This window comes from Aspergillus vadensis (assembly GCF_003184925.1).
Source record: "Aspergillus vadensis CBS 113365 unplaced genomic scaffold BO88scaffold_10, whole genome shotgun sequence".
NCBI lineage: Eukaryota > Fungi > Ascomycota > Eurotiomycetes > Eurotiales > Aspergillaceae > Aspergillus > Aspergillus vadensis.
The window spans coordinates 1,055,457-1,075,967 of record NW_020292048.1 but is presented as its reverse complement, the minus strand read 5'-3'; the positions used below and the strand labels follow the sequence as shown (position 1 = coordinate 1,075,967).

Here is a 20,511-nt window from a genome sequence, read left to right as displayed (position 1 = left end):
ACTCCGGCAAGTTTCGTGAGGGTCATCTGATCAATCCAATCCGCCAGTGCCCATGTTGGAACTCGACGATATTGAGAACTGCAAATCCCCAGATACTGTCCTCCAGGTCGACCTCACAATACACTGGATATTCATACTGTTCAGCCATCGTGATCGATCGATTCCTATCAGCTTCTAGCACTCTACTGTGGGATAGACTGGGAAATCTTCATTCTTTACACACATACAAATCCAAAGAACTGCAAATACGTATACAGCATCATGCTTGCAAAGCCAACCTCTAACAACATGAGACAGATGAAAATGTGCTAACACCAGAGGCAATAGGCACAGCTACATTGACGTCTAGTCACGCACATGGCCCCAAACCCGCCCAGCTACACAGTCGAGTTAATATAATCCTACCTACCCTACGATGGAACCACGAGTCTTACCAAACACCACACACACACACACACACACACACGACCATGATCATACTTGATTCAACAAAAGAGAGGGACAAAGAGAGAGAGAGAAACACTACCTTCATTTCCCTCCACGACGAAAATTCCCTCTCCCTTCCCCAATGAACCACCCGCGCCCTAGAACATCAATGCGATAGAGTAATACCAGCATGTCTCTGCGCCCTTACTCATACAACCGAAAACAAAAGACCCCAGATCTCTACCTCATTCACCATCTTTTCCCAATACTAGATCAATAGCACTAAATCACAATACTTACGAGCAAGAGATTAATCAATTACTGAACCATTCATAAACTACCAGAAGAAATCTAAATAAACTGGTCACTCATTACAGAACAGTAGAAAACCAATACTCATCTCCAACCCAACCATCATCCCAGGTACATCATCTTAAACCCAGACTGAGTACAGGAAGAATCCCTAATTATCACAATCTAACTAAACAATCAATAATCTTCTCAATAGACCTATTCGTACCTTTTATTCAATAATACCTACACTACCCACATATTCATTTACAAGTACTGTCTAGCCAAGCTAATCAATGAAAATGCAACATCTCCACAATGGCCATTTGGCTATTGTACTATACAATACAATAATTAATAGATACAACTAATAACTACAACGTACAACAAGGAGTAACTTAAGAGAAATGTAACAATCACCCATCTGCTTGGATCCACATTGTTTGCTTTGTATCTTTGTGCCTCTCTTGATGTTTATCGTGTGGGTTTGTTATTGTCATGACATTTGGTTGCTGACAGCTAGTGGGTAACACCAATGAATGATGATATTGAGAGAGAGAGAGAACTACGAGGAAGAAGTTATTTCATAATGAATACGAAGCAGTGGAAGGATGGGTGGGATAGTCAGAGGAGGCTGGAGAGAGATGAAGCGGTCTATTGTAGATGGATTATGTTCACTATTGTCATTCGTCTAGTAAGAAATTAGAAGGTAATGATGGAGGCACAATGAAGATGCCCATAGGTAGGAGTATGAAATCTATCAAATGTCAATGAACTAATTAAAGCGAAGAACTACGATTGACTTCGTCCTAGTATGATAGAAACAATCTGATCATTGACTTTTATTCAACTACTCTATAGCTACATGCAAACCACCTCTACTGCTACCACTCCTACCACCCTAATTATCAAGCCAGTATAGAACAAATAGATGTAACGAATGGGATAAGAATAGAAGGATAAAATGAATGGATGTAGGCAAAAATATAAAATGTAACAACAAAGTGGTATATCCGTATGTGTTCCCCAACAATCAATCAACCATCCCAAATGCATCTAAGATCCCTTCCCTCCCAAGGGCATAACTGCTTTATCACTGTATGTATGTATTGTCTCGGATGTAAAAGCACAAATTAAATAGATGACGATTGCTCGAACAAGGCGATCGTCGAGCAGTATGTGCTCTCGTTACCCTCTTGCGGGACAAGGCCATCGCCGCTGGACGACGTGATCATGTTGGTGCTGGCCTTGGTGCTCAGTCCGTAGATGTGCACGTCGGAGCAGTCCACCTCAACAATGTTCTCCTGGCAGGACTCCGTGGCCAAGCATGTCTGCGAGTAGTTGTCGAAGAAGCTGTAGAGACCGGCACCGTAGATGTAGGTCTCGGAGCTGTTGATGACACGGAGACCCCAGGCCTTGCGGCAGGAGTCGGTCGTGCAGTACGAAAAGTCGGGGTCGGACCAGGAGGTCTGCGGGGTGAAGGGAGTCAGAGCGTTGGGGTTGGCTTGGTAGTAGGGGGTCTCGGTCTGGATCAAGCCCATGAAAACGTTCTTGGCGTTGGACACCTGGTAGTTGTACAGCTGGTTGTGTTCGGCAGCTGTGCCATACAGCCAAGCTGGACCCTGACTCTCGAGGAGGACACCGCGACCGTTGTAAATGTTGATCTGTCCGTGGCCGGAAGCGTCAAGGTCGTGGTCAGCAGTCCAGAACCAGGTGTTCTCCAGGTAGACGCTGGCGTTCTGGGTGGCGTGGAAGAGGAGGAAGGCGCCAATGCACTTCTCGTTAGCGGTGGTGGTCTGGCTGGGGGTCTTCGCGCAGGTGTCGGACTGAAGCTCAGTGCCGGCAGAGCCACCGATGCGGGCATGGACATCCCACATACCAACAGAGCCTTGGGAAGCGGCTTGGAGGTTCCACTGCACCAGGATGGCACCAGGAGCGGGGCCCTTGGTCTCCAGGACGAGGTCACTGATCTCAACAGAGCCAGACTCACCGGCCTCACCGACCTGGAGCATGGGGATGGGGTTCTTCTGGTCGGAGAACTTGTCACCATACGCCATGAGCATGGGCCACACCTCACCAGTGATCTTGATGTTCTTGGGAACCTTGATGGTATCGGTGATGATATAGGCACCGTGGTCGAAGTACACGATCTGGTCCTCGGTGGCGTTGTTCAGGACGCTCTGGATGATAGCCGTGTCATCGGTGGTACCGTCACCCTTGGCACCGGCCGACTTGACGCTGACGAAGGACGAAGCGGCATACGATCCGTACAAAGGCTTGGACTTCTCGAAGACACTGCCAGAGCTGGTAAGAAGAGAGCTGGCCATGGCCTGGGAGGGGATGGTGGTCTCGATACGGGTCTTGGTGACGGTCTTGGTTGAGCACTGGCCGGTGGAGTTGCTGGAAGTACCGAAGTAAGAGCCGGAAGACGAGGTGCTGGTAGCAGCCGAGGCAGAGCCGGAGCCCTGGGCGACGACAGAGGCACCGGCCGAATGGGAAGTAGGCTCAGCAGGAGTCGATCCAGCAGAAGTTCCGGCAGCAGGGACAGAAGCCTCGTTGGTGGCCGTGGTGGCTTGAGAGGTCTCGCTGTCAAAACCTTCCCAGCTGTAGCTACCAGCGGCGGGGTACTGCACAGACATGGATGACAGAGGCACCACACCACCAGCGGCGGTCGTAGTCGAACCCTCCGCTCCAACCTCAGAGGCAGTTCCGAACGAACCTGCAGCAGTTTCAGTGGCGTAGTCGGCACCGCAGGCAGTAATGGTCTCGGTGATAGTCTGGGTGATCACCTGAACATCCTCGGCCTGAACGGCAGGGGAGCGCTTGCTGACGGTGCTGTTGTTGCTGTTGTTGCTGCTGCCCGGGGTGTAGACATTGCCCTGCACGTAGTTCGAGACAACGGACCCACCCTTGAGGATGGTGTCGCCGTTCACGCTTGCAATGGCAACTGTTGAGCCGGAGAAGTCGACGTTTTCGAGGACCAGGGCACCGCCACCGGTGGGAATGCTGTCGCTGCTAAAGGCAGTCACGACACCAGTTGGGGTGCTGGTGAACGTGCTGTCCAGCATCAGGACGGACCCGACGGTCTGGTTGGACGGAGAGGCGGACATGTTCAGACCGACCTGGCAGTTGTTGATAGACACCGACTTGAAGGTCCAGGCCCAGTTCCAGTTCATGTAGATGGCGGTGTTGCAGTCGTTGAAGGTCAGGTTGCGGGTGGTGAACTGCTGGTTACCGAAGAAGGCACCGTAGTTACCGCCGTTGAAGGTCAGGTCAGACATGAAGCCACCGGATCCGTTGTCCATGAAGATACCCTGCTGCTTGTTGTTGCTGCCACCCTTGACCATTTCGAAGCGGATGTTCTGCAGACTGGTAGCCTGGCCGACCTGCCAGTGGATACCAGCACCCGAGGAAGCGGGCATAGCGGTCAGATCGATGACGAAGTTGCGAACGGCACGGAAGAAGTTGTTCTGGTTGGTGTACCAGTTGTCGCCGTTGCTGTCGTAGGGGTCGGCATCAATGACGGCCATACCGCTGAAGCTCGAGGCAGCCTTGAGGACAGGCAGGTCGTTGGCATCGCCGACCATCTGGGTGTAGTAGTACTGCACAATGGGCTTGGACACCACGTAGGTACCTGCGGGGAAGTACACTAGGGCCGGGGTAGTGGTAGACGAGTCACAGCCGGAACCGCAGCGGCCACCAGAAGAGATGGCCTTGTTGATAGCATCAGTATCATCGGTAGATCCGTCACCTGCAGTAGTCAGCATCAAATACCAGCCATGTAAGGAGGTCTGACTCACCCTTGGCACCATAGTCCTTGACGTTGCGGTAGATTGCATAGCTGCTCGTGGTGTTGCCAAACGGCACAGTGCCCTGACGCTTGATGGTTCCAACCCAGTAGTCGGAGGCGCGCACCGCCAGATGCGATGTCACATCGACAGACCCGGAGGTAGGCACGGCATTGACCAAGGCCACTGGCACACTCAGTAGCAGACAGACGTACGACACAAACAACATGATGGAAGTGTGGAGAGACGCCATCGTCAAGACAGCGAGGTTCACTGAACCGGCAGAGAACAGAAGAGCGAGAAGGGACAGTAATATAGTAAGGAGGAACGCTGACGAGCGACCAACACTTCAGTAACCAGTACTGAAGAAATATCCAGACAAGATCGTGTGAGCACCAACAGAAGTGGTCTGTCACACGACGGGGTCAGACGGTGGACTGGATAGGATGTTGTAGTTGGAGTAGTAAGTAGGGAAGAGCAAGGAATGTATGGGGGCGCGTATCAGCCGCCAGGGGAGAAGAAGAAGTAGTAGAAAAGGAATGAATGTAATAAAACACACAAAAACACAACACACACAGCAAGACAGTAACACTCGAAAACTGCCTTTTTCCCACGACAAAGACAGACACAACTGACGAGGGAAAGAAAGGACGGGGGAAAGAGAATTAAAAAAGAAACGACAAAGCTAGGATGTGAAGGGAACGGCCGATGTAAATGAAGGTTATTACACCCGGGATAAAGTGGAGGGGGAGGGAACAGAAGATTTGCTGGCACCCGCGGGAGGGACCAATGGATCCAGGCACACAAACTTGCCCCGTTCCTGACCCGACGATTGGTTCTGGCTGGACTGCGATGCCTTGTCCGTCGCTGGAAATTACTGCTTGACTATCGCCAGATGGTGGAGGTCCGTCTGCAAGAAAAGCTGCTGAAGGTCCAATCACGCGCCCCGATCGCTCCACTCACACCAATTACCTGCGATAGTCGTCGTCTGCCGACCGCTGCTTGAAACGCCTGGGTCAGGGGATGAAACGAGTCGATAAAGCACTAGACCGGGGGTTAGTCGGGATTCATTGGTGGCAATCTTTTTAGCGGTCGCTTGCTATGGACATGATATTCCTGATAGCGAGAGTATTGCACTCTGCCGAACTGACTGGAGTCATGCATGGTGGGCCATGCAGAGAGCTTGTGTGTGGTGAAGATGCTGGTGATGGTGGGGAGAAAGTGCGGGAGGGAGAGTCTGCAATGGACTAATTACCTACCGAAGCTCGCGTGTATAGTTGTATACTCTCACGCACGCACACGCACTACTATACTAGTCCTACTCCCCAATGCTGGTGGGCCAGATAGTCTAGGCTGCCGGATATTCAAGGAACGACCGAAGAGAGCGAATGGCAAAGAGTCCCACGACTCTCTAGTAAACCGTAACTAGTGACTGAACGAGGGATAGGCTACCTCCCAATGCTGCGTCGCCGACAAACAAAACGAACGAAATCTGATCCGATCCGAAAAGCACAAGCCCAGGAAGTCGGAAAAGGAGAGGCGGAGGAGGCAGGAAGAGGAGGAAACAAGCCAAAGGGAAAAGGTCAAAATCTCCAGTCGATCAGCGGACCCGGTAGGCTAATATACCTGGCAGGGTTTTGATCAACATATTCGCCGTGGCCCAGATCGAAGACAACTGGGCATTTCAATCGCTCGGCCATGGCTGCAGAGCCGATCGTCCGGCATGGCTTGTTGCTGGAATTCGCCCGTTTGACAGCGCGCCAGGGCAGCGAGTTGGTCGCTACGCACTAGACTCAGGCATTGGTATGGATGGCGAACCCTGTGGACGGAACACCTCCTTTGCCATGCTGCATTTGACCCGCCATACGGTATGTCTCAATGGGGACGAAATTTCGGGCTCTGCTCACCAGTTTTCCACTGTGATTGCAGTGCTGGGGAGGCTGCCTGATTGAGCAGGTCTAGACATTCCTCGTGGTCCATTGTTCCCCCGACGCCAGGCTGGGCAGTAATGTCGGTGCTCCCGGGCAGCCGTGGCATCCTCATCTCGATAAGCTTCACTTGCTGCGTCAGATATATCTAGTCCATGGCGAGAAAGCTAATTGTTCCATTGGCATAGCCATAAGTACGTATACTCTCGGCGGATTATAGTTTTGCGCATACTGTTTGACTGTAAGAATTAGTCGTCAGCCAGTCCCTTGGATTCAAGGTTGGTAGATACCTTGACTCAGGCGGGAAGAAAAAGGTTGGTCCTGCATGGACGGGTGGGCCCGGGCGAGGGAAAGAGAGGCGAGAAAGTGAGAGAGCTGAGGGGGGATCATCCAGGGGCAAAATCCAGAAATTAACTAACCACTTCTCTCCCACCAATAAAGAATGGGACAAGGGTTAACTGGTGGTCTACAACTTGAATCTTCCTTTCTCATATAGAGTACATGATACTACAAAGTAGATAGCCAAGTCCACGGTCCGATATGTCTCAGTCTTCCCGTCTCTTTTCCCCTCGATCGAGATAAAAATATCCTACACGGTGGGTAAGGAATCAGTGCACCAAGCTTTCCGCAGAGGAGACAGTCTTCTTCCTTAATTAACCCAACCCGACTGATCGGCCGCTAACCTTGGGTCGTGGTCTACCCGTGAAACACCTAGTCATCAACTAGCCTCGGCAGCAGCAGTAATCACCTGCATGGTCCAGAAGTTGTACAGCGTTACGGACTCGACCAAAAGTCCTGATTATCTAGACGGTCGGCCCGGAAGCCGGATTGTTTGTTGAACTCCGCCATGTTTGAATGATTTAGCTAGACAACGATTCTGGGTTTGGAACGCGAGAAGAATGTGTGCGGTGCCCGTCTGATTCCGCTGCGGCATCCCTTGGCACAAGGAGTTATTTGACGCGTCCATTCCGGGCGGAAAAAAAAAAAAAAGACCAAGGTTCTTCAAGCATTGTGCTGCAGGAGTAGGCGCTGAACAATGTGTGTCGGGAAAGCGTGATGTTTGGCCTGCAGCCAGTGATTCCAAAAGTGCCCTGACTGCGCTACTGCGGTCTATTTATGCAAGTTGGCTGCAGGTGCCGTGCAGATGCTCGCCCCGAGTCATCTGCCTTCCCCGGCCTCGCGCCTTGACTGGCCGCCCACCGCCTCCGTTCGCATCACTCGACCCCAGGCCATTCTTTCTCATCTTGCGCCAAGGAGAGATAATCTGGAGCGTGACGAGCTTTCAACCGTTCGGCACTCAACGACTATCCTGTAATGGGGTGTGTGGTTCGTCCATAATCAACAACATACTACAGTTCTTCCAGACCAAGGTCCTAGGCGGTCCGATCCGCCCGTCCACCCTTGGTAGCCATCCTTGCAGCGGCCGCCAGCATTTGGTTTACTTGAGAGCTTCACGAATGACCGATGCAAGTCGACGCACCCCCTCTTCGAGTCTATCCTCACGCTCCCACGCAAAGCAGAGGCGCATGCCGTCGTCAAAGTCGTTCTTGTCGCCTGCCGCATCTCCATCTATCCGAAAGACATTACCAGATGCTACGATCAAATTCTGTTCGCGCAGTGCGATGGGTACAAGCTCGCTCGACCGTAATGGATGTGGGAGTCGAAGCCAGATAAAGTAACCCCCTGCCACATCAGAAACTGGGGGAAGCCCCACGCCGAGGGGAACAAGATGCTCACGTATGGCAGACATCATCCGGTGGTAGCGGCGGGCGTACGCCGGTTGCAGAACATCGCCAATGAAGTCTTGTACAATCCCCGTGGGGAACAGCTGCGCAATGATAGCGGCGCACATATGCGACGGTGCGCCTCCGGACCGACTTGAGCCTCTGTCCAGGGAAAAGTTAGCCTACCAGGTAGGGGAGGATAAAGCAAGGGACAGGCGAGAGCAGTCAGCAAGACCACCTCACGGGATCACGTACGCTTGTGACAGACCATACGCTACCTTCTCGGTAGCCTCCGCCCAACCTGTCCGCATTCCGGGTCCGATCAGCTTGCTGAAACTTCCATTGCTCACCACATTACCCCAGTCATCCCCGGGTCCCCCATCCAGATAGCGGTCTACATCCACCAGGCGGGGTAGATGCGCCCTGTTGGGCTGCGTTAATGTCTTGGCTGGGTCGGGTGACCACTGAAGGAAATCATATACATCATCGGTGATGATCAAGGCGTCAAATTCTCGCGCGAGACGAACCAGATTCTCCCGATCAGGCAAGGACATGGTGAGCGTCGACGGGTTGGAAAAGGCGGGGGTAGCGTAGATGACATGCTTGTAGACTTTACCCCATGGCCTAGTAGGTTTGTAGTTCTGTAGGAGTCAGTCATATGAGCCATTTCAGTCCCCTTAGCATCTCAAAAGCAGGACGTAAACGTCCATCTGCAGACCAAAGCAGACCAACGTACCGGTGCGTTATTATCTTCCCTCCTTGCCCGCTCCTCGGCAATAAGCAGCTCCTGTCGGAGATAGGCCAAATCCAACCCCGCATCACTCTGGGGAACGGCCCTCAGGCGACCAGTAAACCCGGAATCATCAAAGATGCGAAAGGAGAGATGATAGGCGGGTGCGACCATCCAAACATTGCGTGTGTAGACAGGATCAGTAAAGACCTGCAGAATACAGGCTACATTCTGACTGGCGCCACCCGTGATACAAATGCGTTCGGGAGTGATGCGGTCGCGTGGCTGGTAGAACGTCGTTAGCCAGCGAGCGATGTGTTCGCGCAACGGCTGGTACCCTTCATCGGGGCCATACATCAAGGCCGGAGTCCAAATGGCCGGGGTGGCCAACACTTTCGCAGAGGCCTCAGCCAAGGCCGTCGTGGGCAGCAAGGCGGGGTTGGGCCAACCACGGAAAAGATCGACCTGCTCAACGTCCATGATGTTGGTTGGTTGGTTGGTTGCGTGACAGATCGGAGTACAACAAAGTGGTAGTAGTTAGTCTTTCTTTGAATAGTAATTAGATTGGTGACTTGAATTGATCTGAGTGATGAGTAATGGTAGTCGTCAGAAGCTCCAATATGCGGGGCCTGGCACGTATAACAGCAAGAGGTTATAAATTATGTGTTGTCTCAGGTAGTGGTGTGGTTTGTCTTCCGTCGCTATATAAATTGATAACGATAGAGTGACACTGGATGATGAACGACTCTACTTTCCCAGAACAGTCCTTGGCATTCACTAAAGAAGTTAGTGGACTTAATTGGGGTAGTATAGTATCTCTATCCCAGTCACGTAATTAGTAAGTTAATGATGACTCGTTAGTCAAGAGAAAAGTATCGCGTAAGTAAGCGGATCAGGAGGGGCATTCATCCATGACTTAGGTGTGACTTTGGCTTCTGGAAGCAGTCTAAAGGGGGGGAACAACGGAAGTTCCGTAGCCGACGGGACCAAGTCACGGGGTATTTGTTCAGGGCGCGGGGCAGATCCTGTCTTCGCACCGCCCGATGCCGGTGCGGCATCTCTTCAGGGCGCTCGGTCACTCCCCGTCAGGAGGAAAGAGGAAGATGAAAAGAACAGGCTAATTTTGGAGATTAGATGGAGCAATTTCACAGGAGGATATTACCCAAAGTCTGTACAAAAATATTATTGATTATTGATTATTGATTATCTATTATGAATATCCACCATGCAATATTTAACTATTGGGAACGGTTGGTTGGAGTTGAAAAGCCGTGACCACAGTAGTTACTAGTACTAAGTAGTAGTACATAGTGGCCCGAAAGGGGTTGGCTGCTCGGGAGTTATGCAAAAGATGCGTGAGGCGGGCGCTCCGGGAATACAGACGGGGTACTATACATAAATGTGCTGCCTGAGGTCCCAAGGCCCAGATCAATAAGGATGACACGTCCATTCCCCAAAGTAAAACACCTATGGCTCACCCGGATCAATCGAAACGGAGTACGGGGTCAAAGACCCGATCGGACAACGTCAACCTAGGCATCACTTTCAGGACGAAATTACGTATGTCCGAGTGCGTGGCTTCTATTTCCATGTCGGGTAATGCAGGCACAGCGCTAGAGATGAAGCATCTCTCTTCTGAGTTTTCCCCGTACAGTAGCGCCGCTGGTTAGCGCCTCTACTTAAGCAGGCAAGCCAAGCAAGGGGAAAGAATCGCATAGAAAAGAAGAGGAACAAAAAGTCAGAGTAGTGAGTAAGTACGGAGTAGATACTAGCAAACAGATTGGAAAAAAAGAAAAATAAACTAGAAAAATAAAAGTAAGTACCACGAAGGACCAGTGGTGGTGGCTACTATTCTTAGCTTCTCCTTCCCTCTCTCTCTCCCCCTCTTTTAGGTCTAGTAGCTTAGATCTTCCCAATAAGTTGCCTCTCTGGCAGGACGACTAGTAGATATTTTCTCTTGTTTATTACTCGCCAGTCCAATGAGAGAGGACAGGGCAAGCATGGCGTACTGATCTATCCATCGATTGGTACTGATTAACGATGGCGAGCTGTCGGTTTTTGCAGTGGAAATTGTCGGCAGGTTTTCTCGCTTGGCTGGATTCCAGTGCGACGTGCCAGCGGCAACTCAAGGTATGTTGTGTGAGTTTGTGGTAAGCATGGCGGAGTCCGATAGCCCCTGGATCGGAGATGCCAATCCACCTGTCATGGCTCCTGTGCCTCTCCTTTTGTTACAGACTTTCCGATTGTAGACTAAGGTCGTAATCGCGCAGATTTTGACTGGGCCAGAAAGGGGAGGGTGCACTTTTTCCAAACTACTATTACTACTAACTTTGAAGAGGGACCGTGTAGACGGTCCCAGGCAGATTATATATTAATTGGTGAGGTAGACAAGTCAGTCGGAAACATGACCGACCAAGGAAACGGATCGAGTCCCGTCCATGGTTGGCCGAACCGGAGAAGAGAGAGGGGTGGAAATCAATGGCTGACTCTGAAAGGAGAATCAGACTATGAATGAGGAGACCCAACTTATGAATGGGAAAGCGCTTGAATCGGAGGGAGTGGATATCTGCCGAGATTCCGTCATCCGATCAACAGTCCGTATTGCAATTCCTGAGGCTGCAGGCACAACGCCTTGCGAGAGCATGAATGCGAATCGCAGAGAGGAGAGGCTGACGATGGATGTCAAAGGAAAAAAAAGTAAATTCTCAGGACAACAAGGGGAAATGTACTACAAAAGGACCAAAAAAAGTAACAGCATAAACAAAATCAGCGAATGAACCCCCATGCAGTGAATGAATGTTTCTGCCTTGAGTGAGGTACTTACTATACTTACTTACAAAGTACATGCACCCGTGGACACAGTAAGCAATGCTGCTCTGCTGCTTAAGCTACTACCAACCACGCAACAGACACCAGGAGAGAGCTGGGAATCCGAGTAATAAATAGAACGAACAACTGGCAGCCTTAGTAGAATAGTAGGAGTGAGTAGGAGTATTTAGTTGCAGACAACTTGTCCCGAACCCCCACGACGATTGCATGGAAGGAGGAGGGCCCCGTCGCATCCTGACTGGCTCTGACCCGATGAGCATCAGCCTCCTGAACCAGAAACACTGCACTGCCTCTGGCCAGCCCACTCACACTCACTCACTCACACACCTTGCGCCTACCGAACAGAGTGCGAGTTAAGCTAACAACTCCCCTAGTCTCCTGTCTCCAGTAGGAAACCCACGGATGGAGGGGTTAGGGATAGTTTTAGTTGAGAAACAAACGGGAGATGGCGAGGAGAGCCAAAAGGAAATGAGATCATATAAAGTGGTTCGATGGCAACCTCCGTTGGGCTTAAGTTATTTACTCCGTACAGTAGAAGAAACTGCTAAGAGCAACATTCCCCACTGGTCGAAACCCACCGGAAGCCCAAAGAACGAACAGCAGACCAGCTAAACTGGCCCTAGAACATCAGGATCATTATATTATCCAACACGAACTGGTGAATAATAAGAGGAACCACTGCGCTTTTTAGCTCTTCCTAATTCGGGTTCTGCTGGATTTACTTCGGCTCTATAAATCATCACCATCATCACTTTTGGGGGGGTCTCCCTGGAACCCTTCTGGTTGATTTTCCCTTCTTCTTCCTCTTCCACTTTCCCCCATCCTCTAACCACTACACCACCACTGAACCATTGAATCACATCATCCGTAGCAGAGGTTGTGATTTGAATCTGATGCACAATCAGAGTTCCTCAATCCCTCCTGCTGCCGTGGCTCCACTCGTGGGTTAAAAATACTCGTCCATTGGAGGGCTTAATAATAACCTGTTGCCTTCAATAAACCATACCAGCCTTTTCCCTCTCTGGGTAACATCAATACTTACTCAGTCCTCACTGACTTCTGTTTCTCTTTCCCCTCTTCTGTTTTGCGCCTGTTCGCTAAGTTCCCGTCTGGCTGGGTTTTTATTTTTCGATTTTATTCTATTTTTCATTTTCTTTTTTTTCTCGTCCTTCGTTTGGGTTTCTTGGGAGATAATTTTTTCTTTTTTACCCTCTCTCTCTCTCGATATTATTTTGCCTTCATCTCGGTGCTTTTCTCTTTTCTCTTTTTCTTAAGAAAACGATCCTCTTTCGCTGCTTTTGGCGATAGCCTCAATTTCTCCCCTTCAGCTGTCTCCTCCATTTTTTGCTGCTGTATCCGGCTTCCGCGGAGAGAACCACCAAACAAACCACCAGCCCAGAAAACCTTTCCTCATTCCTCCCTCCTCACTCCCTCCCCCCTCCTTCTGGATCCCTCCTGCCGATCCATTCCTCAATCCACGTCGAGCGACTTACACCAGTCGCCCGCCGCGGATTCTTCGTTCAAACCCGTCTGCTGTCTAGAGGGTTTTTGCATGGTTGGCCGCATTCTTGCTTTCTGCACTTGTTAAGGTAAGTGCCGTCCCTGCCACTGCCAGCGCCTGGTGGTGCTTCCCCGTCATACTTCCCCTCTACCCGACGGTGTGTCTTCGTCTCGACTTCTTGTCTTTCCTCGTCATCCCCCCCAATTGTTTGTTCACGGCTTCGTGCACACTCTCCATTGCGCCCGGGGAACTGACCCTTTGCTTTTGCCCCCCAACTAGCCAGCGGCCTTGAAGATGCTGTCTGCTCCGGTCAAGTCCGCCAAGCGCATCTCGTCCCTGTTTTCCCTGGGGTCCAACAGGGATAGCTCTATTCCATCATCGCCTGCATCTCCGAACCTTCCGAAACCCTCCTCCCCCGACCAGCTGCCGCAGGATGCACGCCCGCGAAGCGCCTCCCGACCCATTCGTGCAGTCTCCAACCCTCAAAGCGACTATGCAGACGCTCGGACGCCCGTATCCCCCATCCCCAACGATGGCTTCGACTTGGATGAACCGCTGCAGCCACCCCCGTCGCTACTGGCTGTGAACCAGGACCTGGCCAACAGCGCTCACAACTCTCCAGATGGCAGGCCCCAGAGCAGAGGTCGCGGAAGAAGTGGCAGTCGACCCTCCAGTGCCGCGGGTCTGTTTGTACCCGGTTCAGGTCCTGATTCGCGCCCCGGAACCCCTTCATCTTCATCGAAGAGACGGAGCTGGATGCCCGGACGGGCGCGCGCGAGCTCTGTAGATCCCCGACCGGCCACTACCACTGCAGGACCCAGTGCCTGGATTGCTGGATTGGAACAAAAGATCCTCTACGATCTGGAGCCTTTGGCCCGGGGAGACCAGGTACGTACTGAAATCGCCTTGAGCTGTTGTGCGAACGCTACAGGGGGAACTTTTCCCGACTGCTTTCTAAGTTCCTGGCTAACTGTAACCTCTCTTGGCTAGATTCCTGAACTCTGGAACGAGAGTGGTGATACCTATGTCTATCTGTTCCCCCAGAACACCGGCAGACCTGCCTCCTTCAAAGTCCACCGCACTGTCTTTGTTGAATCACCATCACTACGCGATTTGGCTGTAAGCAACGATGTCAGGAACCTCACCGCCCTTGACCAACAGACTCGCACAATGTCGTTGAGCAGCCCCGTGGCTGGTCCGGGTTCGCCTCCGTTGACACCTCAGGATCCCTTGGCCGAAAATGACAACGACAGCTCCGGTAGCAGGAGAATGGCGTACATGGAGGATGACGGCCAGGATGAGTTCCAGGAGTTCCATCTCTATCTCCCAATTCCTTTGAATAGCGACGTGTCCAGCCCCAGTAGTCGGATCTCTCAGGAGGACACCGAAACCCTTCTTTTGTTCCGCAACCTTTTTGCATTCCTATTGGGACAATCTTTGATCGCCACCTCCCGGTCACCCTCGCTCTTTTCGATCTTCATGGACGTCGCTACACTGCTGTCCCGCTTCGAGTTTACCAACTTCGATCATACCAACTTCGGCGAGACGGCAACTACCAGTTTTGGAAACTACTGCGAAGAGCTGAGGCTAGCTGATGTACGGAAGAGTCGTGAGAAGACCATCGAAGCTATTGTTCTTGGAGAACGACTCCGCTTCTTCCCCCTCTATCTCGAGGGATTCGTGCATGGAGTCGGTAAGCTGGACGAACTGAAGCAGCTGAGAAGCCCCAAGTATGGCCTCATCAGCCCTGTCACACAGAAGCGACTGGAACGTGGTTTCATCGACTTGGACACTCGTTTGCGTGTCCTGTACAGTAAGCTTGATGACTTTGATTTCCCTTCGGTATTCTCCGGTTTCGCCAACTCGGCTACTTCGGCCGAAAGCAAGGTCGTGCGGTTCAAGAACTGGAAGATCGCATTTATGGAGTTCCGGCGATTCACCATGCAGTACTACCGTCAGAAGTACGGCTCGTGGCCGCCCAAAGCACGCTCCAAGAAGAATCAGTTCGAAGAAAGCGGACTCAATCGCCAGGTTGTCCGGGATCTCTACAATGACTTTGCTAACCTTTACGACATGCTGGTCGATCGCAACTCCCTAACCACTCGGACACTGGACATGGCTGCAGAAGGAACTGAAACGTCGGACCCTGATGAAATGATGACCCGGGCCCTCCGACAGATCATGAGCGAGTACGATCGGAGTACACCTCCTGTCCAGCCACCAATTCCCTTTGACATTCCGCAGTACCCCTCACTGCAGGCCCTGGAGCGGAAGCCCATGGATGCTAAGAAGGAGGCCAAGAAGAAGGCCAAGAAGCTCAAGGACGCAGACATCAACGCTGTGCTCATGGACTCGTATACACGGGAGGCTATGAAGCCCACGCCCTTCATCGAGGCCTTCATGCAGTTCGAGCGTCGTTGCGCTCACGGAAAGACTGTCAACGACATGATCGATTTCCGGTGTGGCCAATGGATCTTCCTCTACTGTGTCATCCAATCGCTGCCCCTTGTCGTTGTTGATGTTCAGGACGTCAAGTACGTGGATGGGGTGGAGTACTTCCTCTGCATTGCCCCTCGCGGCGGTGCGCCCTGGATTGGCGGCGACAGCAAGACCGCGCGCAGCTGGTTCGGTGTCGCAGGTGGAGCCGGTGTTGTTAGTCTGCCCTCTGATGTTGTGATCAACGGAGTAGAGGGTATCTACCGACGCAGTCACTGCTGGCAAGTGGCCGAGCAGTGGGCAGAGAAGGATGCAATTTTGGCCCCTCCGACCATCGAAGATCCATATGACAACGAGTCGTCCCTTTCTTCCCCTTACCAGGCGCAACAGTCGTCGGCAGATTCGTCATCCGAACAGCCGCAGCAACAGCAGCAGCAACAACAGGGACAAGGGACTCCCCTCATGAGCCCCACTGGCCTCACACCACCACCGGCTATTCCCCGACTGAACTCTCCTGGTATGAACCGGAGGGCGGAGCATCGTCATTCGATCTACCCCGGTCTCGAGGCTCTGCCGCTACCCATGGGCGTAGCCCCGATGGAAGCCCCGGCTCGGCCCATCAGTCGGTTCAACCCCAACATGAGTTTTGATGATATCCTCAAACAGGTTCCCAACCAGAAGAAGAAATAAAAAAGTGCTGCGTCTTTGTGTGTGTATAATTTCTTTAGGGGGACCTGCGCATTTTGTGTCCCCTTTTTGTTCTCAGCTGTTCTCGATCTTTGTTTTTTATTTCCTCATCTTCTTTCCCCTCCACTGCATTACTAACCATGGTCGTTTCAGCTTTTGTGTTCTGTTGTCCTTGCACTTTCCTTTCTTGTTTTTATTGCAAATTTTCCTACCACTAGTAATGGGCGTGCACAAGTGACTTTGAAGCAAAAGGCTGGAACGGCGTAAATGAGCATCTATCTGAATCTTTTTCCCGGGTCAGAATTAACAGGCAAGACACGGCCGAATGTTTGATATTCGGCAGCATGCACGCATTGGACCGATGACATTGGAAGCATGACTTGTTTTCTTTTTTGATTATTTCCCTCTCCACCATCTCTGCCACGTCCCTCCTTCGATCGCATAGCCTGGCTTCGCTCCCTTGCCTTGTGCTTTTAATTTTGGCCGTTGTTCTTTCCATTGCCCTTGGTGACTGAAGGACAGCCCCCATTTGTGGTTATTTACTATTAGTCACTCCTAGAAGGGATAGAGATAATAGGTCCATGTGGGACCGATTAATATAGTGTACCTCTTTCGGTGATGATTGGGTTATGACATGAAGCCTTCCAGGTATTGCAAGAGTAATAGTAATCGCTCAGAGCATTGCACAATTCGTCAATGTGGTGGATTGGGTACGTAACATATTGCGATATAGTTGTAGTACTCCCTTGATCGCTTTTGATCATGTTCTCATTCTTCGTAGTTGGAGATGCTATGCCGATTGTCATGTGGGTTCATAGTCATCATTGGTGTCATATCAATATATATATGTTCCCACGTGTATGAGCACTACGCATACAGATTGATGTTCAAATACAAGACTGCCGCTTTCGAATCTAGTAGGCATTGGCGATCATAATACGGAAGGAAAAATGAACGAGACGCCCAAACGATAGAATCATTAACAACTACAAAGAAGACGATTGATTTCGTTGACCTTGATCCATGCTATTCAATCTAAATAGTATAATCATCACTTGACTTCAGATTATGAATCATGCCAGAATTCGTGAAATTCAAGGGATCGTGGTATGTGGGCCACCACTGCATCCTCCCTCCATTCCTTCTTTTGTCCGCCCTTGCCCTTTTTTTATTAGTTGAGAGCTGGAGTATATATCCTTTCTTATTAATCTATCGATGTTAGTCTAATCTTTTTCATCTTCGTTGTGTTCTTATGAATCTGTTTGTTTATTTGGATTTTCCACTGGATAGGTTAACCCCGGGTGGGGGAAGAAACCATGGTTGGTGGTGGTGCATCGTGCACGGGATACTGGACTGTCCGATAAAGTTTCGATGCTACCAAAGTATCAGTAGTGCTTGTGTGGGCTGGAGATAATCCAAGGCAGGTCTCCATGAAGAAGCTCCTTCGTTACCTAGCCAGTGAAAAGGTAATATGTAATTTATTGATCCTGTGTTATCGAATGTCACCTTTACATGTCTGTACTCGTCACGTGTAATTTGGCATGAGTTGTGGATTTATTTCCTCCTCATCATCTTCGTACTCTTTTCGATTCCTGTCCGCGGGGAATAAGTAAGTCTGAGATGAGCCGTGAAACTCTCCGAATGCTGCAGGGAATCATTATGGGATAATACTCTCAGGAACCATGAACGTGTATGATCCAACACCACTGCATGCATCCAGACGCCTGTCAGGAGTCTGGCCACGCAGGAACAGCGCTATCGCTAGTGAAGGACCGTTAGTGACGAACCCCTGCCATCCCAACAAGAGCAAGCGACGCTACACCAAAAATCAGACAGATCCCGCGGTGGAGACATCCAGGCCCATCCTTCTCCAGACGGTCTCGATGATCGCTCGTATCGCGTGCGGCTCTGGCCAGTGAAATGTATCGCCGTCAGCCAGTTCTACCACTAGCGGCTGACACTTTTTACCCTGCAAAACTTTTTGACCACGCCTCCACCTCTACTTCTTCTTGACCTCGCCCAGAGCTATGGGATAGTGAATCGCAGGAACCCCCAGGGTCTTCTCCTGCCAGCTTCATACCATGTCCAGGTCACGGTCTAGTATGGCGAGCGACGGGCATGATCGTCTGGAACCGCGACTGCTGCGAGCAGCTGAGAGCGACCAGGTCGAGGCTCTGCAACACGTCGTGGAATTGGCCCGCGACAATGGCCAGCTCAGCGACAACTTCCTGCGGATCGGACTCATGCGCAGCTGTGAGCGGGGATCGATCGCAGCGACTCAATTCCTCCTTTCTCTCGGCGCAAAGACCGATGTCGCAAATAACCGCCCTTCACCGCTCCTACGCGCTGTCGAGCGCAATCACGTTCGCATCGTGCAGCTCCTACTGGATTATGGCGCGTCGCCGGAGATAACGGATAAGAAAGGTCGGACTGCATTGATGACGGCGGCATGGAAAAATCACTGGCATGTGCTCCACCTTCTCATATCGCGTGGTGCAGACGTCAATGCGAAGGACCAGAAGAAGAGGAATGTCTTGCACAATCTGGCCGCCGATAAGCAATGCGATTGGGGCGAGGATGTCATCGAACTTTTGCTACGCACAAGCTGCAAGCTAGACGGGGTTCAAGGTCAAGATGATCTAGGTCGCACCCCTTTACATTGGGCCTGCGCGACGGGCAAACTACGATTCGCAGAGATGCTTCTTGCCCGACCGGAGGGGCCAATCGCAGATGTGAATGCAGTGGATTTCAGAAACAAGACCTCTCTCCACATTGCTGTCTCCCATGGTCGCGATGATATTGTTCAACTCTTACTCCGGCATAAAGCAGACATCAACGCAAGGAGTGATGGGGGCTGGACGCCTCTTCACAATGCCTGTGACAAAGGAGCCGAATTGATCGTGCGCATACTGTTGCGGGAAGGCGCCCAGATCAACAGCCAATTGTTGACTGGAATCACTCCATTGCATCTGGCGGCGCAGGCAGGCCATCGGGAAATCGTTGAATGCTTAATGGAATTCAAAGACCTCAAAACCAGGATCCGCGACAATTTCGGCAGTACACCCTTCCTGCGAGCAGCCCAATTCAAGCGCCGGGATATCGTGTCGCTCCTGGCTCCCTTTAATAACGTCGACGCGCTTACGCCGGAAGCAAAGGGGGCGTGCGAAGGCTTCGAGGCTACTGTTGTGGATTTTGGAAATTTTCACAACGAGAACCGGGTGAAGAAGACGTCCGTTTACAATCTGCTCTATGGGCGCGATCCAGGAAATCCGCGCAAACAAGCCTTTACCACATTGCCAGCCGACAGTCGAGCGACCGACTTTCGCTGGATCCATCTGCCAGCTAATAACCTTACCTGGGTCGAAGCTTTGCTCACTAAATCATTCATCGAGGAGGGAGCCCACGATGTGGAGAGCTTTAAGGGGCTTGAAAGGTCGTTTCGATATCAACACCGCGGTCAAAAAATCCATTCTCACTTTATGCGACCATTGTGTCAGAGTACCCCTCGCGCAGCACGACTCCGAGAGGAGGATAGCTCGGAAGAGAAGGAAGTGATGTCTCCCCGGATCTTGGTGAATGGACAATCTCTTGGAACGCCGAAGTCCCCAGGAGAGGGAGGCAGCCCGAGGGGCCGGAAACTAGGCAACAAAGGAGACCGGTCAGATCCCAATCTGCACAACGATAATGCGCCCCCTGGAAAGAAGGGAAAGAACACAACGAAGCACAGTAAGAGCGGAGGCTTAAAAAAGCCGGAATCCAGGAACCAATCCGTTGTCGCCCATGAGAGGCACCGGCCAGTGCTCTCACTGTGCAAAGAGCAAACCCACACAACCTGCAATGTGTGCATGTTCATGCCCTATTTGCACTTTGAAACAGATGAGCGAAGAAAGAAGATGCAGGAAGCAATCAAACGAGCTGAGATGCGCAACTTTGCTCACCCGGGTCTTACACGAACTCCTACAAGAGATGAGCTTCTTATCAGCGCGCACCTAGCGTCATCCACCTCTTCGCTGCATATACGGCGCACGTTAGATCAATTCTTCTACCCCAACATCGACACGCAGACTCGGGACCAGGATCAGGTTGTGTATCGCTATCAGACGAAGGGGCAAGGTAGCGAGCGCTCCTGGGCCGAGCCTAAAATCTTCATGGTCGACCAGCTGTGGATGTG

The 20,511-nt window shown here is 51.3% G+C and overlaps 3 protein-coding genes across 3 annotated transcripts; 1 reads left to right on the top strand and 2 right to left on the bottom strand.

Annotated features, from left to right (window-relative positions):
- Positions 1 to 1,850: 1,850 nt before the first annotated feature.
- exgO (exo-beta-1,3-glucanase Exg0) lies at positions 1,851 to 4,758 on the bottom strand (the record flags this gene model as incomplete). The annotated part of the gene is made up of 2 exons (XM_025708188.1): positions 1,851 to 4,468; positions 4,518 to 4,758. The coding sequence occupies 2 exons, from the start codon at positions 4,756 to 4,758 to the stop codon at positions 1,851 to 1,853; spliced, it is 2,859 nt and encodes a 952-aa protein (XP_025563525.1).
- Positions 4,759 to 7,871: 3,113 nt separating this feature from the next.
- BO88DRAFT_339712 (aminotransferase-like domain-containing protein) lies at positions 7,872 to 9,367 on the bottom strand (the record flags this gene model as incomplete). Its single annotated transcript, XM_025703041.1, has 3 exons — positions 7,872 to 8,319; positions 8,413 to 8,798; positions 8,894 to 9,367. The coding sequence occupies 3 exons, from the start codon at positions 9,365 to 9,367 to the stop codon at positions 7,872 to 7,874; spliced, it is 1,308 nt and encodes a 435-aa protein (XP_025563524.1).
- Positions 9,368 to 13,511: 4,144 nt separating this feature from the next.
- On the top strand, positions 13,512 to 16,343 carry BO88DRAFT_339331 (uncharacterized protein; the record flags this gene model as incomplete). The annotated part of the gene is made up of 2 exons (XM_025703025.1): positions 13,512 to 14,105; positions 14,208 to 16,343. The coding sequence occupies 2 exons, from the start codon at positions 13,512 to 13,514 to the stop codon at positions 16,341 to 16,343; spliced, it is 2,730 nt and encodes a 909-aa protein (XP_025563523.1).
- Positions 16,344 to 20,511: the final 4,168 nt, after the last annotated feature.